Raw genomic sequence first — 12,875 nt, forward strand, 5'->3', positions numbered from 1 at the left:
TTGCTTTTCATAAAAGTTGGCTCTCAGGTCCTTGAGAAAACAGGTTGGAGCAGTGGTTTTACATCCCAAAGGGCAGAAAAAGGTTTTAAAATTACAAGGTTTCTAAAGCAGCTGCACTAAGAAAGGGTTCAGGGACATACCTGCCTATCAGCAGGTTTTGGCTAGAACAAACAGTAAAATCTCCTGGCAGCACAGAGCTTTATAAAGGGGCCTGGGGTCATCCTGGGGACGTGGCCTTAAGCTGCTTGCGGCTGTGCTAGAGTTTGGTCTAGTCATTCAGTGCAGAATTTTGATGGAGTCATTATGTGCAGAGTTCTGCAGTTCTTCAGAATGATTTCAGAGGTTATACCAAAGGACCAAAACCATAATGGCAGGATTTGAGGCTTTCTCTGCTATCTGACACAGCCGGGGTACTTGTGAGGTCTGTGTCATCTGCCCCACTTCAACACTTGGCTGGCTGAAACCTTCCCTTGCACCTAGATTTGTTAGCTGGCATTTATCTGGAGGAGAAACAAACTTCGTCTCTCTTTATGACAGGAGGCCGTGGTGTAAGTAGAAGCAAGGCTCCCGCTGAAATTAGGCCTTTATCTTTCCACGGGGACTGGAAGAGAGAGCAAGAATTACCCCCTGAATGTTTGCTTTTCATAGGGATGGCTCTCAGGTCCTGAGGAAACAGTTTTGTGTGGTAGATTTACATCTCAAAGGGCAGAGAAAGGATTTATAATAACAAGGTTTTAAAGTAACTGTTCTAAGAATGGGTTCAGGGACCTACCTGCCTATCACCAGGTTTGGGCTAGAGCAAATGGTAAATTTTCCTGGCAGCACAGAGCTTTTTAAGGGGGCCTGGGGTCATCCTGGGGACAGGGCCTTAAGCTGCTTGCGGCTGTGCTAGAGTTTGGTCAAGTCAGTGCAGAGTTTTGATGCAGTTGTTATGTGCAGAGTTCTGCAGTTCTTCAGTTCTTCAGAATGATTTCAAAGATTATACCGAAAGACTAAAACCATAATGACAGGATTTGGGGCTTTCTCTGCTATCTGACACAGGCGGGGTACTTGTGAGGTCTGTGTCATCTGCCCCACTTCAACACTTGGCTGGCTGAAACCTTCCCTCTCTGTCTTGATGACCACTGTGGAGACTCTAGCCTAAATATATATATATATATATGCATACATATATATGCACGCATACACACACACACACACACACACACACACACATATATATATATATAAATATACATACATACACATACACACAAAGACTGGGGCACCTTCCCTTAACAATTACTTTATCTTCTTTGTACTCCTTGATTTCTAAATATAAAAGTCCATTTGATTCATTGATTTTGCCCAACTCCTCAAAGACCCATGCCCATCAAGACATGACAAAGTGACCTTCAGCCTGCATTGGTTTGGTTTGTTGGTCACTTCAGTTTTTCTTGCCATTACCGGATGATTCACAAGTGCTTAACCTTTGTTTTAACAGTTCATGGGCTACTCATTCTCTGAAGGCAAGCTGGACCAGAAGACGGCCACATCACTCGTGTGGAAGTCCTACCCCATCCTTGTAAGAGTCTAGGAATCACAGGAACTGGCTGAGCCCTAAAGAGGGGAAGAGGCTTGTCCCCAACTGCAGAGCAACTAATGGCAGAATGAAGACTGGGGCTGGGGGGGTTCTACTCCCATTTTTATGCCTTTCCACCTCAACACCAGGAGTGGGCGGAAGTGGTTGCACAGAACTTGAGAGGTTCACCATTAATGCAAGCCTTCCTCCCTGGCTGGAGAAGCCATGCTGTTCACTAGGGCTTGGTGGTCACTTTCACTGTTGATCTATTTCAGAACATCCATGAGGAACTGACTCCAGTGGCTACTGACAAGTATCTAGGAGGGACGGAGGACCCTGCCATAAAGAAAGACTTGTTCCTGGACTTGATTGCAGATGGGATGTTTGGTGTCCCATCTGTGAATGTGGCCCGTCGCCACAGAGGTGAGTCATGGAAAGTGGACAGGAGAAGGACACTGACCGCACCAGCTTCACACTGTATTGTCTCCTAATGCTCAGCATAGAAAGATATGTGGGGGGACTTCCCTGGTGGCACAGTGGTTAAGAATCTGCCTGCCAATGCAGGGGACACGGGTTCGAGCCCTGGTCTGGGAAGATCCCACATGCCGTGGAGCAACTCTGTGTGCCACAACTACTGAGCCTGCGCTCTAGAGCCCGTGAGCCACAACTACTGAGCCCACGTGCCACAACTACTGAGGCCTGCATGCCTAAGGCCCATGCTCCGCAACAGGAGAGGCCACTGCAATGAAAGGCCTGTGCACCACAACACCCCTGCTCGCCACAGCTAGAGAAAGCCCACGCACAGCAGCAAAGACCCAACGCAGCCAAAAAATAATAAATAAATAAATAAATTTATTTTTTAAAAAAAGATATGTGGAAACTCCAAGGTCCATTCTATATGGCCTGGGGACAGTGGGGGGGGGCACTGTCCTATTTTGGTTTCCACCAGGAGCGACTCCAAGGAAAGGGTCCAAATACAAATATTTTATTTGGGGGGTGATCCCAGGAAACACCAGTAGAGGAGTGGAGAAGTGACATGAATGGAGAGGAAGCCAGTCCACACCGCACTGTCAAGAAAGCATCCACTGTGGACAGCTGGAGCTGGGGAGCTCTGAGAAAGACATATCTTAGGGTTATCCCAAGACAGTGGCAAGAGAGCTGGGGTATTTATCCTCCAACTTTGTCAAGACATTGGTTGAAGGCTGTTCCCAAGGGCAGTTAATTCCCTGGTGCTTTGACCTGCTGCACACATGGGCAGAGTGATCTCTGGCTGCCAAAGACCTCAGGCAAAGAGCTGTGGATGCAGGAGGTGGAACTCAGGCTGACGTGCCCGGAAGCAGGGGTTATGGGGAGGCACTGACAGCATCTGCCACAGGGCTCCTCACTTGAATTGCAGTGGTCTGTGGGGCTAGAGGGGAAATCTTGGAAGATAGGTCTTGGAAGGTTTCCAAGGTCAGAGCTAGTTGCAAACTAGTTTGTTAACCAGTGGAGCTGGGGGTAGAGTGAGGCCAAGAGTAAGACCAGGAGTGTTGTCTGGGACCAAGAAAGCTGAAAGGAGTGAGCAGGGGAGCTGTAGGGCAGGTGGTCTGGAGAATGTTGATGTCTGCAGCTGGCCTTGTTCCATCCCAGTGTGTGCTGGGTCTATCACAGGACCTTTCAACATATCCCAAGACTGTGTAGGGGGGATGTGAGGTCAGGGATGGATGAGCTCACCCGAACAGGAGGTGTCCCTTTGGGGCGCCTTGTTGAGGTCCTCACCGGACCCTTCCTTTTCTAGGAGCTATCCTTCACCTAGTCTGCAAGGCAGGAAATGGTTCTCTGATCCAGACCACTCTCTCTAACTGTGCTAGAAGGGTTTTAGAATTGGGGACTTTAAAAGCATAATAAAAATTAGCTACAACTCACCTACCATGTCCCCAAAATACAGGACAGTCATGTACAGGTGCTGGTTACCACTCCCTCCTCCATAGGGTCCTGATGAAACTCTTCATCCAGGGGCTGCCTGGAGTCAAATCTGTTCTTTCACAAACTTGGCTTTGTCTCTCGATACATGTGGTTTCCTCTTCCTCACTGTCTGTTGACCCAGCCGTCCTGGACTTGTGTTTTATCTGAATCTCATGACTGCATTCAGGATCTTTTTTGCCTGGACTTCCCAGATTTTATCAACATTATTCTTTCCTTTTTGTACTTGTCTTACTCTTTTTTTTATAGAACTTTTCTGAATATAAAATTAACATCTTACAGTTGTAGAACATTTTGAAAATATGAAACACATAAAGAAGAAACTAGATATCACTCATAATTCCTCCACCTAGAAGAATCTGCTATAAATTTTTGACATATTTTCTTCTATTAATTTTTCCATATCTTACATATAATTTAAATATTAATTTTATCTTATGTTTTTGTTCACAGAATCCTATATTGTAAGCATTTCCTCAAAGTCAACAAAAACTCATAAAAAACATCCATTATTTCATGGAATAATGCATTGAAATTTACTTTAGTCTTCCTGTCCTATTGGATATTTAGGCAGGGTGCCCATACTTTGATGCTACAAAAACATTATGCTCAGCCTCATGTGCATAAATCTTTAACCAAATCTCTGATGATTTTCTTAGGATTGGTTATTAGAGGCTTAATTACTAGCCTGGGACTGTAGGAGCATTTTAAATTTCTTGATACATATTGTGAAATTGCTTTCCAGTGTATAAGAGTGTGGATGTCTTTTTTTTAATTAATTAATTTATTTTATCTTTATTGGAGTATAATTGCTTTACAATGGTGTGTTCATTTCTGCTGTATAACAAAGTGAATCAGCTATATGTATCCATATATCCCCGTATCCCCTCCCTCTTGAACCTTCCTCCCACCCTCCATACCCCACCCCTCTAGGTCGTCACAAAGCACCGAGCTGATCTCCCTGTGCTATGTGGCTGCTTCCCACTAGCTAGCTATTTTACATTTGGTAGTGTATATATGTCAGTGCTACTCTCTCACTTCATCCCAGCTTCCCCTTCCCCACCCTGTGTCCTCAAGTCCGTTCTCTACGTCTGTGTCTTTATTCCTGCCCTGCCACTAGGTTCATCAGTACTGTTTTTTCTTAGATTCCATATATGTGCATTAGCATATGGCATTTGTTTTTGTCTTTCTGATTTACTTCACTCTGTATGACAAACTCTAGGTCTATCCACCTCATTACAAATAACTCAATTTTGTTCCTTTTTATGGCTGAGTAATATTCCATTGTATATATGTGCCACATCTTCTTTATCCATACATCTATCGATGGACATTTAGGTTGCTTCCGTGTCCTGGCTATTGTAAATAGAGCTGCAATGAACATTGTGGTACATGATTCTTTTTGAATTATGGTTTCTCAGGGTATGTGCCCAGTAGCGGAATAGCTGGGTGATATGGTAGTTCTATTTTTAGTCTTTTTTTTTTAATACAGCAGGTTCTTATTAGTCATCAATTTTATACACATCAGTGTATACATGTCAATCCCAATCGCCCAATTCATCACACCCCCACCCCCCCCCCCACCCCCCACCCCAGCTTTCCCCCCTTGGTATCCATACATTTGTTCTCTACATCTATGTCTCAATTTCTGCCCTGTAAACTGGTTCATCTGTACCATTTTTCTAGGTTCCACATATACACGTTAATATACAATATTTGTTTTTCTCTTTCTGACTTACTTCACTCTGTATGACAGTCTCTAGATCCATCCACATCTCAACAAATGACCCAATTTCGTTCCTTTTTATGGCTAATACTCCATTGTATATATGTACCACATCTTCTTTATTCATTTGTCTGTCGATGGGCATTTAGGTTGCTTCCATGACCTGGCTATTGTAAATAATGCTGCAGTGAACATTGTGGTGCATGTGTCTTTTTGTTTTTTTTTGTTTTTTTGTTTTTTTAAATAAAGCTGTGGTTTTATTTATTTTTTATTTTTATTTTTTTTGCAGTACACCGGCCTCTCACTGTTGTGGCCTCTCCCGATGCGGAGCACAGGCTCCGGACGCGCAGGCTCAGCGGCCATGGCTCACGGGCCTAGCCGCTCCGCGGTATGTGGGATCTTCCCAGACCGGGGCATGAACCCGTGTCCCCTGCATCGGCAGGCAGACTCTCAACCACTGCACCACCAGGGAAGCCCCGCATGTGTCTTTTTGAATTGTGGTTTTCTCTGGGTATATGCCCAGTAGTGGGATTGCTGGGTCATATGGTGTTCTGTTTTTAGTTTTTTAAGGAACCTCCATACTGTTCTCCATAGTGGCTGTATCAGTTTACGTTCCCACGACAGTGCAGGGGGGTTCCCTTTTCTAAGAGTGTGGATTTCTTAATTCTCTCAGTTGAGATACTCAGATTAAAAAATAAAAATAGGGACTTCCCCAGTGGTGCAATGGTTAAGAACCTGCCTGGTAATGCAGGGGACACAGGTTCGAGCCCTGGTCCGGGAGGATCCCACCTGCTGCGGAGTAACTAAGCCTGTGCCCCACAACTACTGAGCCTGTGCTCTAGAGCCTGTGAGCCACAACTCCTGAGCCCACGCGCCACAACTACTGAGGTCCTTGCACCTAGAGCCCATGCTCCGCAACAGGAGAAGCCACCGCAATGAGAAGCCTGCGCACCACAACAAAGAGTAGCCTCCACTCGCCACAACTAAAGAAAGCCCACACACAGCAACAAAGACACAATGCACCCAAAAATAAATTAGTTAATTAATTAAAAAAATAAAAATAATGCTGCTAATTTCATAAGCCCCTCCTAACCAAAAAAAAAAAATCACCCATTTAATTTGCGTATTTTTGATTGCTAGCTTTCCTTCCCTCTTCTTTTCTTATTGTTCTTAAATGTTATTATTCAATTCTGTGCCTACTTTCTTTTGAAGACTTGTGTTGTGGTTGCAGGAATTTAATAAATCTCAGAGGTTTAAGGCAGAAAGTTTAAAAAAACAAAAAGAAACAAAGAAGGAGAATATATTTTGGGCAGCATGCTGCCATAATTAAGTTCTCTCATTCACAAAAGGTCTTTCCTCTCTGGCTGGGTTGTGAGTTCCCACGACAGTGCAGGGGGGTTCCCTTTTCTAAGAGTGTGGATTTCTTAATTCTCTCAGTTGAGATACTCAGATTAAAAAATAAAAATAGGGACTTCCCCAGTGGTGCAATGGTTAAGAACCTGCCTGGTAATGCAGGGGACACAGGTTCGAGCCCTGGTCCGGGAGGATCCCACCTGCTGCGGAGTAACTAAGCCTGTGCCCCACAACTACTGAGCCTGTGCTCTAGAGCCTGTGAGCCACAACTCCTGAGCCCACGCGCCACAACTACTGAGGTCCTTGCACCTAGAGCCCATGCTCCGCAACAGGAGAAGCCACCGCAATGAGAAGCCTGCGCACCACAACAAAGAGTAGCCTCCACTCGCCACAACTAAAGAAAGCCCACACACAGCAACAAAGACACAATGCACCCAAAAATAAATTAGTTAATTAATTAAAAAAATAAAAATAATGCTGCTAATTTCATAAGCCCCTCCTAACCAAAAAAAAAAAATCACCCATTTAATTTGCGTATTTTTGATTGCTAGCTTTCCTTCCCTCTTCTTTTCTTATTGTTCTTAAATGTTATTATTCAATTCTGTGCCTACTTTCTTTTGAAGACTTGTGTTGTGGTTGCAGGAATTTAATAAATCTCAGAGGTTTAAGGCAGAAAGTTTAAAAAAACAAAAAGAAACAAAGAAGGAGAATATATTTTGGGCAGCATGCTGCCATAATTAAGTTCTCTCATTCACAAAAGGTCTTTCCTCTCTGGCTGGGTTGTGAGTTCCATTCTAAAACTTCTGAGTGGCAGAGCCAAGGATAAAACCCCTCCTTACAGCAATTTCTGCTTGACCTTGAAACAACTGTTTAATAAGTGGATTATGGGACCACAGAAGGATTGCTTCTTCCAAAAACGCCTCTTGCTAAACCAAAGTGCAATGATGGGGGGGTGAGAGAGGCAATTAAATAGATTATTCTACATCCTCCTGTGGGGATAGCATATATGGTTAAGCTACTTTGTGGGCTAATATTTAATGATATGAAGCAATAATTATAGTCATATGAAATAACATATACAATAGTATCCTAATTTTATATACATAAGTCGGATAAGTGTTAAAATATTAACAGAGGCTTCTCTGAGCGGTGGGATTAGATGTGATCTTTTTGTTCTTATTCCTTTTTTCTGCATTTTCCAAATGTGATTCTGTCCCCAGGAAGGGAAAAAGTGTGATATTTCCCCACCAGTCTGACTTGGGGCCTGACCCTTCCCGGGTAGAGTCACTCGCTCTGGGCATAATGATCAATGCAAAGCACGGAGCTCCCCGGGCGGGTGGCCCGTGAGTTAGCCCTGAAGGAGCAAAGATGGGCAACGCTGCTGAAGCATCAGCGGGAAAACTGACATCTTCCTGGGGCTTAGAGAGGGGGTGGTGAGCGTAGGGGCAGGGGAGAGGAGGAGGGAGGAAGTGTACCCTTCCTCGGCCCCTTCCTTCTGCCACTACCTTCACACTCCCTGGGCCAAGCAGGAAGCAAGACCTGTGAGATGACAGAGAAAAAGGAAATGCTGAATTGTGGTTTCCTGAGACACAAGGAATAGACTGTCCCGTTTCTGCATAGGCTTGTATTTAAATATCTGCACTTTCAGACCAGCAACTTGGATTTACTTCACTCTTCTTGGAATACGTGTGAAAAACACCAGAAACGCTCAAAAATGGGCATAATAGAAGGCACCTGTCAGGCTGCAGGTATTCTCCAAGGGAATGAAGACTAACCTGTTAGCAATGAAATACAGTAGTGTAAAGTGTGTGCATATAGACGTCCTGTGTGTATAAATGCATCAGAAGGGGCTTATGTGAGTTGACCTAGTGCCCCTATAGTTATTTTGAATGGATCTACCCAAGGTTTCAACATTCATTCATTTATTCAATCAATCTTCACTTATTCATTCAATGAATACCTGGCTCAAATCCTATTCCACCTCCCCCAACTATGTACCCTTAATCAAGTCACGAAATTTTTCCAAAAATCTTTTTCTCTATTATGCTGATAACCAGGGGCTTCCTGCAGGAACACACAGGGTCTGGCACACAGTTGCTTCTCACAACGGGCAACTTCTGTTAATATTGTTCACTCAGGACCAGGCATGCCCCCAATTTCCTGATTGCTCACAGCGCCCCTCCCACCCACCTCTGGAGCCCTTGATACCATCTAGGTGTGCGTCTGCTGAAGTGAACTGTGCATGAATCCATGTCTTCCAGATGCCGGAGCCCCCACTTACATGTATGAGTTCCAGTATCGCCCAAGCTTCTCATCAGAGATGAAACCCAAGACGGTGACAGGGAACCATGGGGATGAGCTCTTCTCAGTCTTCGGGGCTCCATTTTTGAAAGGTGATGGCACTTTGGTGACTACAGACTTGGAGTTAGGGGATCTGGGTTCAAGTCTTGGTTTGGTGGCCTTGGGCAAGTTCCTCCTTCTCTCCAGGTCTTAGTTTCCTGAATTCACCATAACAGGGTTGAAGGACAAAGGGTCCTAACCTTTCTCTTGCTCTAATGTGCATGGTGGAGAATGTGTATCCTTGCACCCTCATCCATGGTCACTCTAAGAATCCAGACCTGGGCATCAGTAGGACAGGAGGTGGATCACCTGCAGGGCCCTGCTCAGGGCTAGAATGCCACCACTCACTTTGCACTCACAAGAGCATATCAGAAGGTACGTGAGAGTAAGGTTAGAATTGTTCTTAACCTTGAATCAGGACTAATATGTGTCTGTCTATCCAACCATCCATCTATCTATCTATCTAAAACTCATATCTTTTAATATTTTAATACACTTAAGAGTATAATATTTTAAACAAAGACTTTTCACAGATGTCTTCAATGTCTTAACCCTCAGCAGTTACTGACAACTTGTGTGTGACACAACCCAGGGCTGTACATGGCAGTGCCTCTGGGCATTTTCTGGTTGGGTGACTCTTTGGGGGCCTTGCAGCTTGGTTATTTTTCAGATTCTATGAAAATGTGTGTGGGTGTAGGAGACTGAAAAAAGACCCAAAGGAGAGTATCCTGGGAGGTGGGGTTACTGTAGCAGAAACCCTGGGGTGTGGCCCTGTGAGCCAGCCAGTTTATGGATTGACTACAGCCCTTCCCTGAGCCTGACCTAGGTCAGTAACTGTCAAGCTTAAAGTGCACTTGAATTACCCAAGATCTTCTTAAAATGCGGTTTTGACTCAGTAGGTCTGGAGTAAGGGCTCCATTTCTGAATTTCTAAGAAGTTCTCAAGGGCTGCTGCTGCCCCTGAACCACACTTTGAGTAGCAATGGCTTTGTCTCCTACCCACAGATGGTGCCTCAGAAGAGGAGACCAATCTCAGCAAGATGGTGATGAAATTTTGGGCCAACTTTGCTCCGAACGGGTGAGCTGGTGGCACAGACGGAGCAGGGTTGGGAAGGGGCAGGGCGTGTCTGCTGGGTGGGAGGAGCTTCAACGTGTGCTGGGCAAACTCCCCGCCCTGTGACCCCTGACGTGAGAGCTCCCTCAGTGGACAGGCTGCCCAGGAGATGGTCAGCCTCCTGTCTCTGGAGGCGTATGAGCCTTTGGCAGAGATGAAGCCAGGGGGTCCCTGACAATCTCTGAGGGTTGTTGGGGCCACACAGTAGCTTTGGGGAATTTCTATGTGATTCTGTTCCCAGGAATCCCAACGGGGAGGGGCTTCCCCCTTGGCCAGTATATGACCAGAAAGAAGGGTACCTTCAGATTGGCATCACCACCCAGGCAGCCGAGAAGCTGAAAGACAAGGAAGTGGCTTTCTGGAACGAGCTCCTGTCCAAGGAGGTGGCAAAGAAGCCACCCCAGTTAAAACATGCTGAGCTGTGAACGGGAGGCTCAGCTGGCCTTGGGGGCTTGTGGGACCCCAGACAGGGGTATTCTATAGAAGGTGTTTGTGGGCCAAAGAGGCATCTTATTGTGGAGGCTGGGGAATTATCTGATGGGAGTAGCAGAGGTCAGGGAGGGGGAATTTCTGTTTCTGTGGCCTCAATTTTGGAAATGAATGTTCTTTTGGAGACCAAGTCAGTGTCTTTGTCTTGGGCTGGAATTAAGTCATCCTCATTAGCGAGAGAAGGATGAGAGAGGGCACCACTGGCAGGAAGGTGACTCGGGCAGCTCTGGCTTGGCCTCTGGACAGGAAGAGTCCAGTAGGCTGGGCCCTGGGAGGGGCTGAGGGGGACACTGCATCTGCTCCATGTCTCTGGGCCGTCAACAACTCCAGTAAGTGGATGTGAGGGAACCAGAGTGCAGTGTCCCTTTCCTCCATGTGGAGCCGCCTGTAGACATGGAGGGGGCACAGACCAAGGATGTACCTGGAGTGGGAAGGAGGGGGACTTGCCATGGTGACACTGTGGCACTGTTGTGTGGCCCTTACTGACCCTCCCACAGGTCTACAATTCTTTCTTCAACTTACACAGTATCCTCCCAGGCCCCTCCCTGAGGCCGTCTCTTCCAGCAATTCCTCTGAACCCTTTCTGCAGCCTGGACCACATCAGGTCCAAGCAGTGACCACCTTGAAGTGGGTCCCTGAAGTGTCCTGTGAAGACTGACTCAGAATCCCTGGGGTGACTTCTGGCTCCTGGGATATAGAAAGCTCTAAGGAATGCCACTCCCACCTTAACAGAAAGAAAAAAGTGGATTATCCTCAAAATCATGACTTTCTCTGACTCATTCAAAGAGGTTGCAAGGCAAACAATTACCCTGAAATCTAAGGGAAGACGGGCATTTTGAAGGAGAGACGGGAAGTGAACACTGGCTTACCGTCTGGCGACAGATGGAAGATGGAGTCACCACATGTGTGAGTACAATTACTCTAAAAATTCGAATCAAGGGCTAAAGGCCAAATATAGGTGAGTATGAGAGTATAAAATCGTCAGGAGCCACGGACCCACAGGAGAGTACAGGGCCTCATTACAGGCCCTTCTCCATGGACCTCTGTCAGGGACCTGTGGGAACAGGTAGTAAGACCAGAGGGTGCAGGCTTGAAGCCCTGCCCAGACACTTCTCCCCCTAAGAAACAAAATCCCTTAACCACTGGGAAAAGGCAGCAAACCCATTCCCCTTTGAGCACTGGGGAAGACCTATTGAAGCTGAGGGAAAGGGAAATTTAAAAACCCTCTACTACTGGGAAAGGGACAGGAAACTATCCTGGGTCCCAATCATTAAAGGTCTTTTACTGCAGGGGAGGGGAGAATCACTGAGAAAACCCCGTGTCCATGACCAAGGGACAGGGGGCCTGCCTAAGATTGCGGCTGGACCAGGACACAAGAACCCGCCCCTGGATTCCACCACCAAGTTATCAAGCAGTAAGTACTGAGCAGCAGAAATCCACCACTGGGGGAGGAAGAACACGTGGAGATAGACTCCCTGAGGGGCAGGTGCACAGGGCAGGCCCCAAACTGAGGGCAAAACAGGAACACTGAGAGAAACCTTTCAGCAAGCCCTCCCCCTCAGCACAAGGTAGTACAAAAAGAATTTGAAGCAGGTGGTGCACTTAAGAGAACCATAGCAACACCAAAACCCAAGCTCTGCTCAACTCCTGACTAAACTGCCTCAAGTCCCCCAACACACAGTCACATGCACACACAAACACACACACACACACACACACACACACACAAATCCCCGGTCTAGTAGAAGAGGCATGTCCATCCCCAGTCATAAACACTATTTACTTCAGTTTCTTCCCCCCTACACAGGGTGTCAAGCATTTCATCTAAAATTATAAACACACACAAAAAAAAAAGAGAGAGGAAAAACACACTAAAAGGGCAAAGCAGTCAGTAGTACCAGATTCAGAGATAACCCAGGTGTTAGAACTACAAAAATAGGAATCTAAATAACTCTATGAAAAACTTACAAGAACAGATGGGTAATTTCTGGAGAGAGACAGAAGCTCTAAGAAAGAAGCAAATGGAAATATTAGAAATTAAAAAGAATAGTAAGATATGAAGAACACCTCCAATGGCAACAGATTTGTGGTTGCCAAGGGGGAGGGGCAGTGGGGGAGGGATGGATTGGGAGTTTGGGATTAACAGATGCAAACTATTATATATAGGATGGATAAACAACAAGGTCCTACTGTATAGCACAGGGAACTATATTCAATATACTGTGACAAACCATAATGGAAAGGAATGTGAAAGAGAATATATATATGTATAACTGAGTCATTTTGCTATACAGCAGAAATTAACACAACATTGTAAATCAACTATACTTT

The 12,875-nt window shown here is 45.7% G+C and overlaps 1 protein-coding gene across 1 annotated transcript in view; it reads left to right on the forward strand.

Annotated features, from left to right (window-relative positions):
• Positions 1 to 10,480, forward strand: part of LOC103078800 (liver carboxylesterase-like) — a 35,754-nt gene extending 25,274 nt beyond the window's left edge. The window contains exons 8-12 of the mRNA XM_007466821.1: positions 1,484 to 1,564; positions 1,837 to 1,984; positions 8,864 to 8,995; positions 9,947 to 10,019; positions 10,297 to 10,480. Of these exons, the coding sequence (XP_007466883.1) occupies positions 1,484 to 1,564; positions 1,837 to 1,984; positions 8,864 to 8,995; positions 9,947 to 10,019; positions 10,297 to 10,480 (618 nt within the window). The remainder of the gene's footprint in view (positions 1 to 1,483; positions 1,565 to 1,836; positions 1,985 to 8,863; positions 8,996 to 9,946; positions 10,020 to 10,296) is intronic.
• Positions 10,481 to 12,875: the final 2,395 nt, after the last annotated feature.

This window comes from Lipotes vexillifer, unplaced genomic scaffold (assembly GCF_000442215.2).
Source record: "Lipotes vexillifer unplaced genomic scaffold, Lipotes_vexillifer_v1.1 scaffold130, whole genome shotgun sequence".
In the NCBI taxonomy this organism is placed as follows: Eukaryota; Metazoa; Chordata; class Mammalia; order Artiodactyla; family Lipotidae; genus Lipotes; species Lipotes vexillifer.